The 22,333-nt window shown below is 47.8% G+C and overlaps 1 protein-coding gene across 4 annotated transcripts; it reads right to left on the minus strand.

Moving 5' to 3' along the window:
* Positions 1-3,395: 3,395 nt before the first annotated feature.
* On the minus strand, positions 3,396-18,150 carry SAP30L (SAP30 like). Of its 4 annotated transcripts, none has more exons than XR_012001205.1 (5): positions 18,068-18,150; positions 16,914-17,899; positions 12,714-12,836; positions 10,407-10,505; positions 3,396-8,656 (listed from the first exon to the last, which is right to left on the minus strand). XR_012001205.1 is itself a non-coding variant. In XM_072756776.1 (5 exons), the coding sequence occupies exons 1-5, from the start codon at positions 17,109-17,111 to the stop codon at positions 8,528-8,530; spliced, it is 597 nt and encodes a 198-aa protein (XP_072612877.1). In that variant the 5' UTR covers positions 17,112-17,313; the 3' UTR covers positions 3,396-8,527. The 4 variants fall into 4 exon arrangements, 2 of the variants coding, with proteins under 2 accessions (XP_072612877.1, XP_072612878.1); XR_012001206.1 differs by having other exon boundaries at positions 16,914-17,896; positions 18,068-18,145; XM_072756776.1 differs by lacking the exon at positions 18,068-18,150 and adding an exon at positions 9,687-9,734 and having other exon boundaries at positions 16,914-17,313.
* Between the last annotated feature and the right edge of the window lie 4,183 nt (positions 18,151-22,333).

Below are 22,333 nucleotides of genomic sequence, written 5' to 3' on the forward strand. Positions count from 1 at the left end.
GTCACAGAGTTAAGAGCTCAGTGAAGACACTGTGCCAATCTGGGAGGCAGAAGAGAGGATTTGCTTTGTCTCTCCCACTGCCCAGTGTGACCTTGTATATGGCTATTTTGTAGTGTGTGACAAAACCCACAGAGACGATGGGTGAGAGCCCTTTACAAGTGAAGTGTTACCCAATTTAAGATTATAGTATTCTTGTTGTTTTTACCTATTTTCTACAGGTTTGAGGAATATGTAACCTAAAAACTATGTATGTGGAGAAGGGCTTTGAGGGCACTTAAAACATTGCTTTGCAATCTTATAGATTTGGTGAAAATGTTCACACCCATTATAAACGATTTAGATACCAAAAAGGCACAAAGGAGAAACAAAACCCCAAGTCCCACCAACCAGGAGTAACCACAGTTGGCCTGTTGGTTGTGGCCTTCTTTTACTTGCTACCTCTGTGGTGCCCAGAGCAGGATAGGGCAGGCTTCAGCTGTTTAATGTCTCTTGACCACAACCAGATTGAGTTGTTAGCAGTGGTGTGTTCTGGCTCTGTCCCTCTCGGCCAACCTCTGACAGTTTCATTAACCCCATTAAATCACACAGGTGCCTTTACACCTCCTGGGCCTGTTAATCTCCACTCAGCTCTGGTAAGTTAAAACCTGGCTGGAAAGTTGGATGTACCTTGTTAACCTCTATTAAACCCTATTAAATTTCCTAACTAGAGTCTTAGTGACTTCTAGGAATCCCTCATTAAAGTTTAGTAAATCCACTTAGTAAATCCACTTTGGGTCAAGGCTGACTGTGGCTCTCCTGCTTCAAAGTGTGGCATGCCTGAGTTCTCTGACAGTGAGGTTGACATGTCCCTAAGGACCAGATGACCCTTGGACCCAATCCAAAGAGTGTCTCTAGCTTTTTTACTCAGGAAAGTTCCTCCTCTCTACGCCTGCATTTATACCTCTATAAACTGGAGTTAACAACAGTCCCTATTTTATATAATTGTAATGAGATTAAATGAATCAATGCATGTAAAACTAGTAGTGTGTTGTCTGGTGTGCACGCTGCACTTGGCAGCTAATATTGTTTCTAGACAGGAAAGATCCTTATAAACTAAAAGACTGTTAAGTTCATGGAAGATTCAATTGCAGACATTTATAGTGTTGTCCTATATGCTGGGCAGAGTGCTAGAGCTGTGGGCCATTTTCATTCTGTTTTATCCAGACTGAAGACTATCCATGGCAATGATTCCTCTTAAAAGAGCCTCTGTGGCTGTGCATGTCACCATATTTGCTCAGGCTCTGACACTTCTGAGCTGTTCCAGGTGGAACACAGCTACTTTCTGTCCCTGGGCCTTGGAGGGTTGAATTTAGTGGTTCCTAAAAACTTGGATGTGCATACAAATGCTCCGGGAGATTTTGTAAAAACAGTTTCCTGGACCCCAGGAAGATTGAGGAGATTCTCATTAACTAGGTCTTACTGGGAACTCTGAGCAAGTAGTCCTGATGAGGCTAAAGCTGCTGGACTGGGAAACCTCTGGACCAGATTCTTCTTAACTTTATTGAGCTTAAGTCTTACTTGGGGAAATTTTAAAAGTTCACATTCTTAGAATTAGGCCCCTGAGCTTTTTGTTCTGAGAATCTGGGATGGAGGCCCAGGAATGGCATCGTACACAGCATTCTTAGGGGATTCTGATGCGGGTGGGAGGTGGCGAGTGCCACACTGTCAAAAACGCTGTACTTCGGATGATTTGGTATTATTCTAAAGGTCTATTTTGAGAAAGAGGTGTCACGCACCTGGGTGGCTCAGCGGTTGAGTGTCTGCCTTCGGCTTAGGGCATGATCCTGGGATCCTGGGACGGAGTCCCACATCAGGCTCCCTGTAAGGAGCCGGCTTCTCCCTCTGCCTATGTCTCTGCCTCTCTCTGTGTGTCTCTCATGAATAAATAAATCTTAAAAAAAAAAAAGTAAAAGGGGTGTTAGGTTACTGATGAAACTTCTGTAAAGATGTGGGTTCATCCTCCCATCATAACCCACGTCTCTGGATCCTCACAGGAGACCGACTCTAGCAGAGGTCAGCCAGTGTGGGGGAAGCCTGGGGACAAAACACCTCTTTGAGGTTCTGTGTCTGGGGGGTTAGAGGACAGCGGGCAGCCCCTTCTCTGTGGAAGAAATGGAGGGCAGCAGGTGGAGGGATGGAGGGAACTATGGTACACTCACACAGAGAGACAACATGGTATGAAAATTACAACTTCGCTTCCTGAAGGAAATCACCTCAGGGGTCACCTAAATGACTGCATCCTTCGGCAGCAATCCATCATGAACCCTGTGGGCTCCGAGGGATACCCAAGACTCCCCATCCTCTTTGCCTCCAAAAATGCCTCCTGAGAAGTCACCCTCCACAGGAGGAAGTGGACTATGGGTGGAGTGGCAAGGAGAGGAACTGCACTGGCAATTTCAATGCCATTTAAAATTTTAGAGCTAGCATTCATTCCTTCTAGTTAACTAGTAAGATGAAGACAAACATTTATTGCATTTCTTCCCTTCCACTCTGCTGAGGACAGAACTGTGCTGAAGGGTCACTAATGACACATGTGAGATGAAAGACCCCAGTCGGAGGCGTGGCTGGGCAAGGGGCTTCATCCATGCAGCCTCAGGGACCTCCACCAGTAAAACGCAGTCAGGTAGTCCCATCGTGAGCATGTGACTGGCCTGCGGACTTTGCTAAAACACAGACCTGATTCAGTAGGCAGCTGGCAGGCAAGGGGGGCAAAGAGTCTGCATTTCTAACAAGCATTCAGATGATGAACTGACTCTAAATAGCAAGCCTCTACTGTAGGTGAAGAAATACCAGTCCACAATCTGTGAAGGATGTCTTTGAGCCGTTTGAACACTGGGATATTTGTATAAAGGTCTAGACTACCAGCTCCTCTTGTGAAATTTCAAGAAGTGGCCACTCAGGGCTGGCATCCTCACAAGGCAACAATAGGCTGGGGCTGAGTAGTGGCTGCCCTCAGGAGGGACCCTAGTTCTCCAGTGGCCCCCTGCAGGGATTGTGGCTTGCAGTCCTCCAGCCAGCGGAGGCTTCTCACTTTATAGATGGATAATTGCAGAGCCAGAGGAAAGCTTTTTGCTCAGGGTATCTAGGATGCTATGTGGCATTCAGGCTCCAGCCTCTGGCCATCAGATTCATCCTCTCGTTCAGTAGGAGTGAGTGGGAGGGCAGGAGTCAACTTCTGTGATTTGAACTTACTTGATGTGCCCTAGGATTGGAAGGGGGAATGTGGGAGCTAGTCCTGAGAGCCCGGAGGAAAGACCGCTGTCACCAATGGCTGTACTACACAGCCAGGGGCCAAATACAGAAGAGAAAGCATCTGAATTCCATGTGGCCGTTCAAGAAGAAAAAGAGAATGTGTATCTTGTTACTCATTCAGATCGTTTATTAAGAGCGAAAGTCGGGCCATCCCATCTGTGTGATATTGCAACATGAAAAATCACATACATACTAAGGAGACCCCACAGGATTGAGAGCCTTTCAACAGTACAGAGCCATAGATTACAAAATTAAAATACAAATGATCCCCCGAATTTGGCAGGAAACAATACAGTATGAGGAGGCCTGGAATGGAAGGGCACTTGCTTTTTGATAAGGCAGTTACAAAATGGAAAACAAACCCACACCCCAAAAACATTCTAATGGGCGTAACGGATAGCAGACACGTGAAACCGGGGTCCTGTACAACCCTCCATTACTGGCGAACATGTGTTCATTGAGTGGGAAAAACCGAAGGGTCCGTGGTTTAGGATGCAAGCCAGATGAAATAACTGATTGTAGACATTTCTACCTTAAGAAGAGGTCCCACCTTGCCCCAGACTAGACTCCACCACAAAACGCTGGATCAACTTTACCCCTCCTAACCTTGAACTTGGAAACAGTCTGTAAAAAGTGAAGGGAATAAAAAGGCACCCAAAGCACCATGCTTCCCAGGCCATGGCCTTGGGCTTACTTGTCCTGCTAGCCCAGTAACAGGGACTGGGAGGCCACGAATCACAGGGCCTCAGAGCTGTGTCTGTCTGCGTGGGGGCCAGCTGAGTGACACAACCCCAAAACACCACCTGAAAGGCAGAAGTCTGACCAACACATCTCAGAGCAAGCCCATCTTGTGAGAATTGAGATTCTAGGACACTACGATTCCTGCCAGGACTTTAGAACCCTGGTCTTAAATCAAACTAGTTCTGTTCTCCCCTCAAGTTCATTTGGTGAAACTCAGTGGACTCTTTTCCTAATCATTTCACACAGCCTGGAGTTCAGCAGGTGGGTTCACAGCCCCTGCGAGCCAGGATGGCCTCAGGAACCTCTGAGCTCAGTGGCAAGGTCTCAAGAATCTGCAGGCAGCTTGCTTTAGACAGAATTCCATACATGTGCCTGTCAGAGAGTGAGAAGAGCTCTGGATAGGTCAGGAGGACCAGAGGTTAATCCAGACAGTGCCATGTGACTCAGACAAGTTCTGAATTTTAGTCTCCTGTCTTTAAAATGAATGATGGGGCAAGAGCAACCTCACAGGACTTTCTAGCTTGAACATATATGTCTACTCAGACACAGAGGCCTGTGGTATGCCTCTCCTCCAAGGTCCTAAGCTTTGTTTTCTCGATAAAAACAATGTGGGAAGTACTTGCAGAAATCTTAAGGTATAAGCCCTCAGAAGCCACGGAACCTTTAAACTCCACACAGAGCAATATTTTACAATCTTCTAGCTAAAATTTTTCCTAAGTGATGTGAGCATCAGTTTTTGTGGGGCAGGCATGAAATTAGTGCCCCATCCCTTCTTAGGTTATTATTTTTTATCAGGATGACAGCATCTCCTCTCCACCACCCCCTAAAACTGCTTCAGCAAGAACATGGGAGGAGAACCAGGCTGACAAGGTTTCTGCAACCTCCTTCAACAGGGAACTAAAAGGACCTGTGCTGAGGGGGAAGAACAGTCAGGGCACCAAAGTATCTAACTGTAGCTGCTCCTTTCCAAAAGACAACTGCTCTGCCCTGGTACAGTGCCAGCAATTAGGTCCTTGGCCAAGATGAACAACCTGTTCCATATGGCCCCCACTGGGCAGAGATTAAGATGGAAGTGACAGAGAACACAGAAAAGCCAGAGGTTTATAGAGATAGAGCAGGCTTCCCAGGAGGTAGTGAGTTCCCTGTCCTCAGAGGTGTTTAAGCCCAGACTGCTCAAACCCTGGGTGGGACAGTTGTAGGCAGATGTCAGCACCTGTGGGGAGACTGGACCGATGACTTAAAGACCCTTTCCCAACTTTGGGATCTCACCATTATAACAACTGAGAGCCTTCAGGTGACTTCCATGAAGCAACTTCTCTAGGACCCACGGTCTGGACAGCCTATTTCAACAGACAAGGTCCCCCTGAGGAAGTCCCCTCTCCTACTTTCTCCCTTCCACCAGGCAGCTGTCCTGTGGGATATTAGCCACAAAGTTCCCACAAAACAAGCAGCTGAAATGCCAAGGTTAGAAGCAACATTCCAGCTGCAAACAATTATTAATATCTGTTCTCTGGAAGGCGAGCAGTGACTATTTAGCCGTGACAGGAACATTGGACAACTTGGCGGCTCTAACACATAAGTGAAATTCCTTGTCATTTTACGATGCCAATCTCGAAGCCTTTGGTTTCAGTCTTTCATGGGATTCGGCTATGAGCTTTTTCGCATGCTGTTGCCAACCCAAGAGTTTGTTGAAATAAGAAGTCTGTCCATTTGTTTTTTTAAAATCCTAAATCGAAGCAACACGAGTGGCAGGATACTGACATTTCCATGTGACAACCTGCAGGGCATATGAGAGAGTCATACCAGGCTGGACCGAGGCAGGAACCGTCCTCTTTAAGAAGACAATGTCAGCTCTGGATTTCACATTCCAGTTTTGCCCAGGAGCACCAAGAGGAGAGAAGGCAATGTTGCAACATTACAGGTGGAGAGAAGCGCAAAGAGTCCTTGGCAGGTGTATAAAAATGTAGGCAGCCAAGATGAACACTGCTTTCCCCAGACTCCACTGCTTCAGAGGGCCCAGCCATTACTAACAGGCAGAAGTCTTCTGCCTACAGGTTAAGCCATGGGAAATCGCAGAAGAGGCTAAGGCAAGTGGCTTAGTGGTTTGATGAAAGAACAGATCTCCGCACACAAGAAAATCATTAAGTTCACATAGTTTTGTCTTTTCTCTCTGACATGTTTTCAAAGGTTGAAAACATACCCACAACCTCCATTTTCTAAAAGTATCTCTCTTTTGAGGAAAGGTGGCAGGGGACTCAAGTGTGCACAGCATCTGGCTGAAGGTGAACGTTTCCCCAGGCTTCACATTGGAACAAAAGTATTTACAGACACACGTGAACAGATGGATCCTAACACCACAGCTTCCTGTACAAAAATATACTGCTGTCTCTCTCCACTGGGAAACAAATTTGCTGTTAAAGAAATAGTGACATGACCTACACATCGGCAGTTCTCGCTTAAACATCAGAAAGATACATTTTCTTAGTAAGAGGTGGACATTTCCAGAGAGCAGACTACCAATGCTTTGCTTTAACCTGTCACCATCATCTGAGCCCCCCTACCCCCACCAAACTGATGAGAAAACACTCCCCTTGACAAAGGGGGGCTTGGTGCCTTCAAGACTTTCTAAGTCTCTCAGGAGAAGAATCTTTGTAAGCAACATACCTTAGAGCCTTCTTGATGTCTGCACATCAACACCCTTCAACCAATCTCTACAGACTCAACTTGAAATGGCTAAAAACACTTCATGGGCACCTTGATGTGCTATCCATAGCTGGGTGTATTAAAATAAGATCCTGTCTTAATCTAGAGTATGTTCTATGTACATTCATGTATACATATTTTAAAAGGCTGCAATCTGCTAGACATGCATTTTGAACACTGGTGAACACTTTGCTGCAATGGAACACACTGCATTTTAGTGAGAGGGGTGGCCTGTCCCCAGTCGGCACGGTTCTCTGCCCCACAGGACTGAGTCTTCGGGCAGTGAGCTTAGTAGGGGTTTTGTTCTGACTTCTCTGTGCTGATGCTCAGAGTGAGCCATTTGAGACACTTAAACTCTCTGCCGGGTCAGGCCATCCACGGCTCCTTTTATAATTTAAGGCTTAAGAAAGCACTCACAATTAAAACTGAGTAAGAAAATGATACTTTTGACCACAATACGTGTCAAGATGGTCAGAAATTAGAATCCAAGTCCTTTTCTTCTCTTTTCTCCCACCCCCTATTCACAACCTTTGTCCCCTACCACACTGATTAGAAACTTTTGCAAAAGCATATTTTTGGATATAAAGCTTTGTTTTCAAAGGAGACTTTGGCTCTGACATAGATAAAGGAATCTGAGTTTTGAACATTAAAAAAAAAAATCAGGTAATTATTCATATTTTTAAAAATTTGTTTCAGCAATCTTTCCCCCTTAAAAGGGAGGCAAATTGATCACAAAAATGAATATCAGTTAGCACTGACCATTGTTACTCAAACTCATGACTTGCTGTTGACCCCAAGCCCAGGGAGTCAAGGCCAGTCAGACTTTTTATCCCAGGCTTTTTATCCCAGAACTGGACTTCTGAGCAGGAATCACATGATCCTTGGCAGCTTTCTTGGTGGTTGTGGACTAAGGATTAGTATTTCTGAAAACATGAGTCCCAAATAACTAAGTATCTCCATTTGTCAAAGCATTTATGGCCTGGGAGGGTGACTAAAGTCACAATTCCTAACTCTCCCCACCAAAGTAAAGCCCAGAGTGATGTGCAAAGGGCTGCGTCTCCTGTGAGGGTCCCTGTACCAGTGTTTCTGGAACCTTTACGAACATAGCTTGGTATATGCAACTACCCTCAAATCCTCTTCTGATGAGAAACCTGTTGATGCATCAGGGTTTCCTCCACACTCTAGAAATTAAGTGGTGAGCAACAGAAATGGCAGAGGGCTCATTAACTAGAGGTGTGAAGCAGATGGTACAGGGCCAGTGCAATTAGCCAACAAATACTGAGTGTGTGCCTACTGTGTGCCAGGCACAGGGCCAGTGAGGGGGACTGCTGTCAAACTCATTTGCTGATCAACGACAAAGTTTACAACAAAGCAGGGCTTGTCTGTTCCTAGCAGACTTGTGTCTACTCAGGCTCCTGCAGTTAGCTGCACCCCACTGCTATTCCAGGGCTACGTCTCACACAAGGCAGAGTGGTTTTACAAGGTGAGTATCAAAATATTTTCTATCCCACATTTCCAGTAGAATTGACTTAATGCTTTGTTGAATGCTGCAATACATAGTTTTTAAATCTCTTAGTGATCTTTTTTCAGTCCGGTAGTTGCCTTAAAGGAAAGTCTTTGTATACACATGCTGCATCATGAGAATATAATTCTCCTGACCAAAAAGATTTACAGTATTCATCATTCAAACTTTTTTATTTACAATAAAATTTAACAGTCTTTATGGGCTTAAACGTAGCAGATGTCACCTGTGTGTTCAGCATTACACTTCATTCCTTGATGTGCTTCATCGTCACTCAAGCTGTTTGCCACCCTCCGATTTCTGGTCCAGTCTACTCTTGTTACTCTTCACCATGTAGATGAAGTAGGCAAGCGTCTCTTTTTCATTCACAGGTATGTTCCTGAAGTGTCGGCTGACAGTCTATGTGGGGGAAAAAAACCAAAGTCAGTTAAAGCATGCCTAAGTCAGGGCCACAAATTCTGAACTATGCAAAGGAGGGAGTGCAATTTGCTTCCAGAGCTAGAGAGGGGAATTATGATCACTGCAGAACTTCCTGCAGTGCTGCGGAACTCAAAATGCCCTTCTTTCCCAAGGGGTTGGGTGATTTGATTTCTAGGCCTCCAAAAGCAGCACTTGAGCCCACAACATTCCCAAGATGCAGTTCTATTTCAGTGGCTGCCAACTGTCTATCACGGCATAATCTCAAGGTCATCCCCATGGAGGACAGGTAGGGACTGCTCTCTGCTTGGCCAGTGGCTACCATCCCCAGCTCGCGGGCCCTGGAACCGGGCAGAAAGAGGTCTTTTTAAAATTGTGTCAAATGAATGGCCAATTGGACAGATATAAGTGTTTGGCCCAAGAGTTCATCTAAAATAGTACATACTGCCTCTTGAAAGACACATCACAGGGCAGCCTGGGTGGCTCAGCGGTTTAGTGCTGCCTTCAGCCTAGGGCGTGATCCTGGAGACCCGGGATCGAGTCCCATGTCAGGCTCCCTGCATGGGGTCTGTTTCTCCCTCTGCCTGTGTCTCTGCCTCTCTCTGTCTCCCTCTGTGTCTCTCATGAATAAATAAAATCTTATAAAAAAAAAAAAAAAGACACATCACATTTGAAGAATAAGTCATCATTTACTATATATTCCTGACGCTTGGCTTTATTTTACAAGTCCTGAGAATGCAGGTCTCTTCTTGCCCTACCTCATCCGGTCCCTTTCATCAGGGTGAATGTTGGCAAGTGGGTAATGTTACATTAAAGCAGGAAAGAGCTGTGCACCCCTATCTATGTTTTATCTAGATGCTGATGAAGGAAGTTTAAGAAAAACGATGGATCAGCAAGAAACTCCTAAAAAAAAAGAAAACCGATGGGGCTGTCAACCTTTCAGGAAATTTCTGAATGTACTGTGGGGGCTGGGACAGATAATGAGAGAGAACTAGCACTCTAGAGTGGTTACCTCTGGATGGTAGCATTGTATTTTTCTTTTTTCCATTTTCCAGATTTTCTACAACAGGCAGAAAAGCACATTAAGAAGAGGGATAAGACGGAGCCTGCACAAATGCCAACAGGACAGAAGTATCAAGCTAGGCTGTCAGTATATTCAAACAAGGGCCAATAGAGTATTTCTCCCTCCTCCAAATTGTATTAAGAGCTCAGGTAGGAGAAAATTTTCTTGGGTTCTATTCATTATAATACTTACTGCCATTGCCAGTATCAGAGAAGAAATAATCAAAGGGAAAACTAAAGAAAAAGAGTAGCTCCCACAGAATATGAGCAAAGGTTTTGGGGTAATTAATCTGACACACCCAATGTGCAGGAAGGACCATATCTATATAGTCTTACAAAACAAGATTCAAACACATGCGCAAACAAAAGCACACTCAGGACTTAGAATCAGGCGTCTAGAGATTCCAGGTTCAATTCTGCTACTAATTTGCTGTGTGATTTTAAGCAAATCCTTTCTTCTTTAGGTGCCATGTTTTTTTTTTTTTTTACAGAAATAGGGCCTTTCCAGGTCTAAAGCTGTGGGACTCTAGACTATATAAGAGAGGGAACAGGAAGTTGCTTCTGAGCTACAGAGGGCATTACAGACACACGTCACAGTAGGGAAAACTAAGGTCACCATCAGAAGCATAATGCTGGCTATTGCTTTTTACAGTGCAATTTGTCTACCTACTTCTGCTAACTGGGCCTTATTGAAGCCTGGTCTGGTCTGCAATTTGTAGTGTCGTTTATAACGCCGTAGAGTGTTCACCTGCAGCTGGAACAGATCAACCTAGAGAGAAGAAGAGAAATGCATTATCTATCACCTGACTAGTCACGACTCACCCAGAGCGCACTATGTGCCCAGCACTATACTAGGAGGGATAGGGGTTGAAGAAGACTACAGAGATGTCTTAGAAATGATCCACTGAGGACTGAGAACTGGCTGGGAGGACAAAAAACAAAAACAAAAAACAGTGGAAAAAGAATTCTGGCTGGGGAGGGGTGGTTCCGGGAGGCTCCTGGAGGTGGTGAAGCTTAAGCTAAGGAGAGCAGGAGAGCAGGGTTTAGAGAGACAGAGAGAACAGGGCCAGACTAGGGGATGAGAGAGAAGACCATGAGCACAGAAAGCCAGGAGATGAAGAGACAGACTCAGAGGTCATAGGCAATCGCGATGGGTTTAAACGGTGAGACTGGAGGGTAACAGCTCTTGAAAAGTGGAAGGAGCGACCACAGGTGGTAGGGGGTGATGTTCCAGGAAAGTGGATCAAGTGGTGGTTTAGAGGGGAGGCTGTTGGGGGGTGAGGGTGGAGGCGACGATGCTGTAGCACTGATCAGAAATGAGTTGAGCTTCAGAGGCTGGTGATACTAGCCAGGGACACCAAGCATGGGGAGCAAAGGTCACCCCAGACAGGCGGCCTGGAGGAAGATGGGCCAGAGCTTAGTAGTGGATAGACGGAGGAGGGGTGTGATGAAGGGCAGAGGGAAGTACTGATGTTCTCAGAGTTCTTCCCTATGCTCGGCCTTCAGGTATTGGAAACCTGAACAACTCTCCGGAGAAAACTCAAAAGCTACTGTAGCAAGTGAACCAATCAGCAGGTTAGGTCGGGGTTTCTGCAGATGACCAGATAACAGAGGGAAAGGACCCCCCCTTGTTTTCTAACACAGGAAGAGAGGAAAGCTGCACAGTCACGAAGTATTGAAGGCCCAGAAAGTTGGGCTGCTTTTACCTGCCTCTAAAAGAGATGTTCTTGCTTCAGGCAGGTGGAGAGCACTTAAAAACAAAATGAATGATCAATATGAGGGACCAAAGTCCTTCATTTTTTTCAAAACATTCCTCAAACCCTCCCCCCACCCCTTTTTTGGTAAAAAGCACTGAAATTGAATACATCCATTTCTTTATGAAATAATACTACTAATGCTGAAGGCAACAGAAAAATACTGTAAACCAATACTGGAAAAAGGGACACAGGGAGGGGCAGAGGGAAAGGACCATATTTTCAAAGGGTTTCTCCACATCTGCAGACAAAGGCCCGCCTACTCTTTCTATTCCTACGCAGTCGTTTCCACTCTGAGTGCTAACAGGCGGTTGCCTTATGAAATATTCATGTGTCAAATATTCAATGTACATTACAAACAGGTTTTCTTCTGCTGAGTCTTAAATGAAAACTTCGAAAAAATGCAATACTCTTTCCTGTAGCCTTGCTCAATAGGTACTAGCCCCTTGAAGGTTTGAGAAGCCTAGGTCTCATTGTCCAGTGCAATGGTTCTCAGCAAGGGGTGGTTTTGCTCCCCTACCCCAAGAACATCTGCTAATGTCTGGGGGCATTTTTTTTTATTGTCACTACTGTGGTGACTGGAATCTAAAGGGTAGAATCCAGGGATGCTGCTTACATCCAACAATGCACAGGACAGTCCCCACAACAAAGACTTCCCTGGCCCCAAATATCAACAGTGCCAGGGTTGAGAAACCCTGGGCCCTTATAACTGACTTTGGAATGGCTCCTTGGGAACAAGTCTGGATCAGGGAGAAGAGCTGGTGTGAATTGACAATGTACACCTTCATTTTGCAGACCAGAAAACAGAGGGTAAGTAACTTCTCCCAACCTCAATTAGTCTCCAACTCGAAACGGAAAAAAAAAAAGTTTTAAGCAACTTGACATTGTGGTTATAGCTAAGAATGCATCAGGGGCTTCCTGCAGAAAGGCAGTCTGGCCTAGTGGGAAGGGCACTGGACCATAGGCCCGGAACTGTTTGTGTGACCTTGGGCCTTTGTGCCTGTCTGTAAAACAATGGGGCAGTGAGGCCAGTTGATTTCTAAGGTTTCAGCTCTCAGATTCGATGTTACCATGATTCTATGATTCACTTTTCAGATAAATCACAGCAAAACAAAGAGGACTCAAAATTACTTCTTAATACAAAAAGTGGACCAGGTCAGAGGTAACAATCACATTAGAATCCACTCTTCCAGCTTTTGCCAGGGGACTTTTTTGACTTTTACCTCAGGAATGTCAGTGTCGTGCTCAGGAGAATCTCCACCATCGTCACTTGTCTTCCTCTTCCTTTTATTTCGTACGCTCTGGATGAAATTTTTGTGGAAGTCGCAGATATACAGGTGCCTTACCTGATGGGAAGCAAATTAGAGTGAGGCTTGCCAATTCTATGGGAACAGGTAACATTTGAACTTCGGGGCTTCTCTCCTTTGCAAGGCATTGAAGAAACAGAAGGAAGAACAACATGTAGGCCCTGATTTCCAGAAGTTTCCTGTTGAGTTGTAGACCAAGAAGCCCACAAAGGGATACAAACACTATCATCACACACTGGGCAGGAGGAGCTTAAAATCTAAGTACCCCCTTAAAGGCTAGGGACAACAAGCGGTAGAGGCTCAGCCAAGGGAGAGATGGCTGGGATAGTCAGTGTAGAGGTTCCTGACTGAAAAGGAGGATTTATAGGTAGATAGGAAGCATTCCAGATGGGAAGAGGACCAAGACTTAGTTTCAAATAGAGATGACAAGAAGGCATGATGGAGGCAGCCCAGGGTAGACGGTGTCGGTGAGGTGGAGCTAACTGCCCATATATGAGCACTAAGAGATTTGGGGCTTCGGGGCACGAGAACAGCGCAGATTTTCTTTCAGACAAAACCGAGTCCCCCAAGGCCCTTGAAGCAAGGAGTGATGTGACCTGTAGGAGTTATGAATTTACAACGGGCTGGAAGGCACTGTCCTAGGAAGGAGGAAAGAAGGGACTGTGGTAATGGTAGACAGGACTTCAGATTTTTCCACTGACAACAGCTACTACTGTAGGATGACATCTCTCTAAACAACTTCATTTCTGTGTATCAGAATTATACTTCTTGCATCACCACACATCTGGCCCACAAAGAGAAGTGGAAAGGGAGGCAGAAACTCTTATTCTCCCAGAAGCCACATGAAAGAAGTTGGATGCTACTGCTGATTTTCTAATGCAGGCTAGAGGCATAACAGTAAGTGAAGGCAGCAACAGCAGCAGAGAGGTGAACATGTTTTTATTTAAGAATGTAAGTACTAGGGGTGGCTGGAGGAGCCACTCGGAACCCTAACCAAAACGAAGCGCCTCTGTAAATGACTTGGGGTTGTTGACACTGGAACAGATGCTACACAAATGTTCTAGAGAGACTTCTGAATTTGAATTTATTCCTTATAAATTTATACAGACAAAAATAAGCTGATAGGAAGCCAGCATCAATTAATTCAGGCCTTCTCATGGAGAAAATAATGAAACTTGCTTTTTAGTCAGATGAATCACCACTTTCACGTGGTTGGATTGGTTGAGTCCTGAGCACTTTTAAGCTGCTACTGTGACCGTATCTTGCAGACAGCAGGTATTCTCTAAGTGCACTTGCACCAGGACAGGCAGCCCCTGCCGTCCAAAAGCAGCTTAGGCCAGCAAAAGCCGCCCTTACGTATGGCTACAGAGTCAAGTAGCTTTGCCAGTGTCAACTCTGCCACAGGACTTTCAGACACAGCTTGTGTCACCGTCCCAATGAATCCCGCCTAGTTGATGTATAGACCACCGGACATGCTTTTGGCAGGGAAGAAAGCACACGCGCACCATACTCTCTGTTCCTGATGGGAAGCTGGCCCTCATGTTAGCCAGTTCCACACGTAAGCCCGGAGATTAAGCAGCTCCTCAAATTCACAGTGGCACGCTTGGTAGAACAGACAGGGGAGGGGGCTTCCTGAAGCTGTGGCCAGGAGGTTTTAGGTCAGGACACTAGAATAATGGAATTCTGGATGGAAGAGAACTTAGAATCACCAGTGTAACCCCACTGGCCCCAATCTCATTTTCTACAGAGATAAACAGAAGCCACACAGATGGGGTTGTGAGCTTGGCCAAGGTCACCCACGCCTTCTGACCCCTTGTGCATGTCCTTTCCTACCACAACATTTTCTTTATACTATTCTCAACTTCCATTTTTCTCCAGAATAAAGCAGAAATATGTCAATTGGAGGAATGCTTGAAAGCATGTTATATATTAATAACTCATAGAGCACTGCCAATGTCTACATGAAATGAGTTTGCCTGAGTTGGATTTTTGGTGCTATTATTTTAAAAGGTTTTCTGCTAGGCCCTTTTACAAGATAAATAGTCATTATTTCTCCTTAACGATTTTCAAGTACGTACTGATTTTCAGAAATTTCAGAGCTCAGTGGCCTTTGGGGGCTAGGGGTGGAGGAACGAGGGTGGTGGCAAAAGCCCCAGTGTTTTTCTTTTCTGTTTCACTTTCTGCAACAGCTAAAATTCTTGTAACACAGCAGTTACTTAGAATTGAATTCCTGCCCAAGCCTGTGAGAATGAAGTAGAATCCCCCTTCAGAAATAATGATTCTATACCACCACCTTGAAACAAATTGTGAGTGATTCCACCTTGAAACACTACTCCTCCAGAAACATTACTTTTGGGGAACTCTAGTGCCACATTCATGTTGCCTCTCTCCTAGACATTGTGTGTGAAACCACCAACATAGTTCAACACAGGTTTTCCAGTGGGGTCACTGGGTAAATGGACCCCGAATGGCAGCACAGTTGTTCAGATGTCATGGCATCCAAGAATTTAAAAGAACTGGAAATTTCTTTTTCTTTCTTTCTTTTTTTTTAAGGACTGGAAAATATTATAAGCTGTTCATGTAAAGGCTCCCAACCACCTACACAAAAGGTAGGCAGTGTTTCCAAGAGGATAAATTCACTGCTGTCTTAGAATTAGGCATTTCACTTCAACACATGTCCTAATCTGGACCTCCTTAGTGTCTAGCCAGTTGTTTGCTCTCTGAATTCCTTTCATTCACTCATTGGTACAGATTTGTAGTAAGAAAGCCATTAACTGACACCCCCCCACCTCCCCGGCCTTTTAAAAAAACAGCATCTTTCAAGAGTGGCAAATATATTGTGATTGTTAACTTAAAAGAAAGGCGGGGGAGGAGGAGAATGGGAGGGAAGAGCCTGAAAGAAGAGGCAGTAAGATTTTTTATTTATTTAGACTTAAAGCTTATGCATAGTGTTCAGAAGAAAGTCAGATAATGGGTTTAAGAAATTAACGAGCCTCTTAATCGCTGTGTGACTTTGGCATGGTCACTTCTTATCTCTAGGCCTCAGTGTCCACTCTAAGATCCGAAGCAAAAAAGTGTGTGTCCTTTCAGTTTAACAAGCAATCTCTAATTTTCCCCAACAGTGGAATTTTGGTCCTAAAGGAGACTGGATATTAACCACCTGAGCTCTTAGCTGGTCTACCTGAATATTAAAGGCACCCTTAACTCATTTCCAATTCCTAATCACGAGGCAGCCACGTAAGGCTTGCAGCAACAGATGTCAAACTAAAAAGTTCTTAATTGGTTGACAATAGGCACATCTTTAGAATTGTTAACTAGGAGTGGTGAAATCACACAGGAAAAGTTTTCCTATAATTAGGCACAAAACACAGGGCGATTCTATTCAAATTTAACGCCCCTTCTCCAACTGCCTGTCTAAAGAAGCTACCCCTAAGAAAATGGATTTTCTTCCTCTGGTCACTCGGACTGCAGACAGCCACCTCCCAAGACCTGGTCTTGGCCTTATTTCCGCCACATCCTTGAAAATCCCATTTCCCCACAGCTGCATGCGAAGCAGCAGGCAGCGAGCTCGGTGACCCTCTGCAGAAGCCGAGGCGGTGGCTTGAGGCGGTGCGGTGGGGTGGGGTGCGGTGGGGTGCGGTGGGGTGGGGGGAAGTACCTGCCACCTTTCCTTTTCTGAAGCGATCACAGGGTTCCGAGGAGAGAGAAGTTGAAGAGCCGGGTCCCTTCATCGCCCCCTCCCCAACACTTGCAGCTTCGTGGGCCAACAGGATCAACCCATGTCTCCCTGCCCCAGTACCAAAACCGATACCGCAAGCCCCCAACTGCTGTCAGGTCTTCCCGGGCAGGGAAGGTCCTCGGAACACCGCCCCCCCGCCCCCCGCCCCCCGCCCCCGGATTTGGGCCGGATCCCAGTCCGAGCCTGCCTGAGCCGAAGCGGCCTTTGAAATCCCGAGTGCAACTCCCCAGTTTGCAGATAAAGGGCGGCGAGGCCCAGGGCGGGGGGGGGGGCCCGGGGGTCCGGCCCGCAGCCGGGGACGGCGGCCGAGGGGGGCGGCGCGCGGGGACCGGCGGGGGCGGGGGCGGGGGCGCGGCGGGGGCGGGGGGCGGACTCACGCTCTTGTCGATGTCCAGCTTGAGTTTCTTCTGCGAGATGCTCTTCTGGACCCTCTTGCTGAAGGAGGCGTTGCCCGCGGGCCGGACGCAGCGCTCGCCGTCCTCGATGAGGCAGCAGCTCTGGCCGTAGCCCGGGGCGGCGGCGGGGGCGGCGGGGGGCCCTTCGCGGCTGTCCTCCTCCGTGCTGAAGCCGTTCATCTCCCCGCCCCGCGCCGGCCCCTCTGCGGGGGGATCCCCGGCAGGCCCCTCCGCGGCCGCGCGCCCCGCGGGGCAGGTCGCCCAGGCCCCCGCGCGCGAGGGTCCCGGAGTCCGTCCGCAGACCGGGCGCTGCCCTGCCCCGCGCCGGGGAGGCCCGGCTCCGCTCCGCCGCGCTCGCGCTCCTCCGGCCGCCGGCCCCGCGCCTCGGGGCAGCCCCTTCCTCCCCGCTCGAGGCCCCGGGGTCGGCTCCCGCGGCTCGCAGGGCCCCGCCGGGGGTCAGCCGGAGGCGCCTGCCGCCGGGGGCCCGGAACCGCTGCCGTTCGGCGGGGGCGTCCGGGAAGGCGCCCCAGGAAGCAGCCGCTCCCCGGGGACTCCGGGCCCGGCCTGCCAGGGGGTTCCGAGGGCCCCCGCCGGCTCCCGCCTTCTTTCGGCTGCGGGGCAAACTCACCGCCGGGCAGCTCCCCCGGGGCGGCGCGGCCTCCCCGCGCCGGGCCCGGCCTCGAACCCGCGGCGCCCGGGCCCGGGGCGCGTCCGGCTCGCCCCACCCCTGCAGCCGCTCGGCTGCGCCCCGAGTCCCGCGGCAGCCCCTGGGCCGCCCAGCCGCCGCCCGCCCGACGCGCCGCACCACAACAGTTCGCTCCCCCGCCCTCCGCGGGACAGCGGAAGTCCCGCCTCCGCGCGCCCATTGGCCGTGCTCACCCTCGGGGCGGGGCCGCCGCCGCCGCTGGCGCGCTCCATTGGGCGCCTCCGCCGCCAGTCCCCGGCGCCTGGCTACTTCCTGGACTCTGCTGGGATGGGTTCAAAGTAGAGAAAGTGCGAGAGGGAAGAGTTGCCCGGGTGCGGGCGGGGAGCCGGGCCGCCGACTCTCAGGCCGGGGGAGGGATGGTGAGCAGGGGCCTGAGCCCACGGAGGGCCGGGCTCCAGAACAGAGGGGCACGCTCGGCGGCGTACCGTACCGACGCGGGCGGGTGCGGACGGGCATCTGCGGGGCACCCGGCGCGGTGGAGGCTCTGCCCCGGGAAGGGCGGGCGGGTGGACGCGGAGGCCCGCGGCAGGTGGGGGGACGCGGCGGCAGGGCTGAGCGACGGGCAGCCGGGCGCAGACGCGGGGAGGCTTGGAGGAGACGACGGGGTCTGATGGCGGGTGCTGCGAGGCAGTCGGATGCTGAGGGGGGCGGAGACCCGGGCCGGCGGCGACCGGGACTGGCCGGGCCGGCGCGGGGAGCGGGAGGGAGGAGGGGCCCCCGGGGCGCTTGGGTGACCCCCTCGGCCGGGAAGAGTCGGAGGCGGGGGGAGGGCTGCGGGGACTCGAGGGACCGCGGGGGACCCGAGGAAGAGGTCGGGGGCGGAGGAGGATGAGGGCCGGCGTCCGCCAGGGGGAAGTGCTCGCAGTCCTGAGCCCTCCCTGGAGCTCTCTGCTGTGGCTTCTCTTGCTCTCAGCCCCCCGGGGTATCCGCGAGGTGACTCCCCGAGCTCGGGGCTGGGCGCCAGGGCGTCGCACACACCCAGCAGGGCCTCGGGGAAGTCTAGGCTAGCACCCCGGGCCGGCCGCCGCCGGCAGCCTGCGGGCACACCGGGCCTCTGGCCCACGGGGACGAGCCCCGGTCCCGCAGGCGGGCCCGCGCCTGGGGACGGGTTAGCCCTGACCGGGGCAGGATGGGGCGGGGGCGTGGGGGGGGGGTAGGCTTGGCGTTCTAGAGGCTTCTGGTTTGTATCTTGATGAAAAAGGGAAAGCTACCGGTTCCCATGTTTGGAAGCAGACACCCTGTGATGTGAAATTTTCCTCTGTGACCTTAAACCTATTTGTACCCTCTAGCCTGGTAATTGCACACGCAGGACAGCCATTTCAGGAAATTGGCCTACCGGAGAGGGAAAAGAAAAAAAAAATTTAAACAATGATGTTCATTATAGGATTATTTATAACAAGAAAATAGAAAAAGAACCTCAAGTTCCACAAGAGAAGTGGTTAAGTAAACTAGCATCTTCAAAATTAGGTATTTTGTGATGTTTTCAGCGTTTAGTTTCAACATCAATGTAAGTTTTTTCTATATGTAATGATTCATCACTGACTCTTCAACAAAGAATTGATGATGAATTGGAGAAGAACTCTATTCATGTTAAGTTGAAAATGCAGGCTATAACATTGCATAGGGGATATGATGGGTGTACATCTAAGTTAAAGAACAAAGAAGAAAGAAAAGCGACCGTTTGTGCTTAAAACATACACCAAAGTTCTAACAGTAATTATTTATGGGTAGTGGAAATACGGTTGATAGTTTTCTCCTTCTGGTCTATCTTTGCTTCTCTCCAGTAAGCGTTTATTGCTTTTATGGGAGGAAAAAATAGAATGAAAATTATTGGGAAAAAGGCACGGTTTAATAGAAGTCCTCACTCAGAGCTCATACATTCAAAAGTAAATTATTGAGCATATTACATAGACTCATTCCAGGGTTGGCCACAGGAGAAGGATAAAACATAATCGTTGCCTTAGAAGAGAATATCTTCTAGTAGGGGATCTCCAATACATATGCAGAAAACAGTTGGATAGCTGTACAGATCAGTGTGTGATGTCGGTTCCAAAGTTGACTGGTATGGATGAGAGCTCTACATTTCCCACATATATTTGGCCCTTAGATACTTTTTCAAAACACCACTTGCATCCAGGGCCAGGCTACTACAGTACACACAACTTCCTGAGTGCCAGGTTCCCTTGGCATTGCCCCTTGAACAGGGGAGGAGGACGAGTGCCTTTTCCTTGGGTGCTCTATCTCAGTCCTAGGGGTACTGGCTGCCCCTTATTTGCTATTCCTGTATTCTTTAGAGTTCTCTTTACTGTCTTTTACTATAGTCCCCTGTTATAATTAACAACTCTTTATATTCATTTTCCTCCATTCAAACTGCTGTGTGATCTCTCTCCTTTTTTTTTTTTTTTTAAGACTTTATTCATGAAAGACAGAGAGGCAGAGACACAAGCAGAGAGAGAAGCAGGCTCCATGTAGGGAGCCCGATGCGGACGGATCCTGGGACTCTAGGATGATGCCCTGAGCCAAAGGCAGGTGCTAAACCACTGAGCCCCCCAGGGATCCCCTGGTATCTCTCTCCTAATTGGACCCAGGCTGATAACCGCAGCCTCTGTGTAATTTTTTGCAGGAGGAGGGCATATGCTTTTAACTACGCTTTATATACAATCCTGTAGTATTTCTTCCACGAATAGTTTATCATAAGGTCTCCTCTATGTTATTATGTAGTTGGGTTCCAAATAGCAATACTTGGAAAGAAATGCTGATTCCTTTGCTGAGGGAGTAAATCTGTAACTCCAAAAAGGAAATGTAAATATTCAGATAATGGAGAAAATGAATACAGAAAGAAGCTTTTGTAATCCTTGCTCTGCTTTGTGTAGGATTTGAGATTCTTGAAATGGCCAAGAGAATCTGCTTTGCTACGTTTATAACTTTAGGTAATTAATTTACAACAGTTGCTTGAGTGCTTAGAAAGATCTTGCTTTTTAGATTTGTGAGTCTGCCCTGTTGGGCATTTAAAGTGTTTGAGAAAAATCAGGCATATTAAATTTATAATTGTAGTCTGAAATGTCTAAGGAAATTGATTAATTAAAGCTGTGAGTCTGTTAAATGTTTAAGGAGGATTGAATCTACCAAACCTAAGAATTAATTCAAAAGTAATCAAAGAACAAGTGAAAGTGATTGTTCTTATCTTTATATGAAAAATCACTAGATTTATAATGGAATAACAAGATTTGTAGGTTGAATGTAAAGCCTTTAACAAAAGCTAGGTTTTAAAATGGGGCAACTTGAGTTGGTAATTTTAACATTCTTTTCCATGCTGAAATCTACCTCCAGATATTTAAAGTTGCAGGGAGATAACCCCCAACTTTACAGTTCTATCTGAGGCCTCCCCTCTGAGCTTCAGAAAGCAACATTCAGTTCTTTGTTTGGATGCTCCAGAGGCCTCGCAGACCAAGACGTTCAAGTTAAAAACTTCTCTGATACCAATCCTAAACTGTGCCGCTTGTTCCACCCTTGATTCTCCCTTCCTTTCACCCCACTCAAAGCCCACCCATCATGGAGGCACTTTCTTCTTCCAGTAGATACTTAGAATCAACTGCCCCTTTGCTTCATATCCAAAGGCCAGCAGCACCAGCCCAGGCCACCATCATCTTGTGCCTGATGCTTCACTGGCCTCTGAGCTGGTCCCTAAACCACTCGTCCCTGATGGAACCTCCATACAAACCACACCTTGCCCCACTCTTCGTAAAGCCCCTCACCAGCTTTCCAGTGCATTCAGACAGTGCCTGCTGCCTGCCATCTCTTTGCCCTATTCCCATGCTTCAGCTCTGTTCTTCTGCCTTGAGTTCCTCAAATAAGCCAAACTTCTCCTTACCTCTAGGTCTTTCCATTTGCAGTTCCCTCTACCTGGAATGTTGTTCTGTCCACTGCTCCCAAAGCTGGCTCTGAACTTCAAGTCTCAGTTTCTCTCTCTCTCTCTTTTTTTTTTTTTTTTTGAAGGGGGAAGGGAATTTTATCTTTCTTTTTCTTTCTTTTATTTAGAGGGGGAGAGAGGGGGGATGGATGGATGGATGGATTTATTTATTTATTTATTTATTTATTTATTTAGGGGAGGGAGAGAGAGAAAGAATCTTAAGCAGGCTCAGTGCAGAGCCTCCATCTCACAACCCTGAGATCATGACCTGAGCTGAAATCAAGAGTTGATGCTTAACTGACTGAATCACCAGACACCCCCTTCAAGTCTTAATTTAAATGTCACCTCTGAGATGCCTGGTTGGTTCAGCAGTTGAGTGTCTGCCTTCTGCTCAGGTCCTGATCCTGGCATCCCACATCAGGTTCCTTGCGGGGAGCCTGCTTCTCCCTCTGCCTATGTCTCTGCCTCTCTCCCTCTCTCTCTCTCTCTCTGTCTCTCTGTCTCTCATAAATGAATGAATGAATGAATGATTAAATATCACCTCTGCAGAGTCTTCCCGGATTAAAAGGAATTTCCCCCACCCCCATTGCCCATTGGTATTCTCCATTTGGTGTCTTTTCTTATTAGCATTCATCATCATGTGCGATTATTTCTATTTCAATATAAGCTCCATGAAGGCAAGGACTGTGTCTGTCCTGTTTGTTGTAGCTCCAGTGCATACAACACTAATTTCCCAATTCTGGTGGCTAACAAGAGTAGGGACTCAGTAAGCTTTTTTTCTTTTTT

The sequence above is a fragment of the Vulpes vulpes genome, chromosome 4 (assembly GCF_048418805.1).
Source record: "Vulpes vulpes isolate BD-2025 chromosome 4, VulVul3, whole genome shotgun sequence".
NCBI classification, from domain to species: domain Eukaryota; kingdom Metazoa; phylum Chordata; class Mammalia; order Carnivora; family Canidae; genus Vulpes; species Vulpes vulpes.

Coding starts and splice junctions, on each gene's coding strand:
- SAP30L (XM_072756776.1), bottom strand. CDS start 17,111: ATGAACGGCTTCAGCACGGAGGAGGACAGCCGCGAAGGGCCCCCCGCC. Junction 9,735..10,406: donor ATAAGGCCCAGTTAGCAGAA/GTAGGTAGACAA, acceptor TGCCTGTTGTAG/AAAATCTGGAAAATGGAAAA. Junction 8,657..9,686: donor TACAATGCTACCATCCAGAG/GTAACCACTCTA, acceptor TCCCCCACATAG/ACTGTCAGCCGACACTTCAG.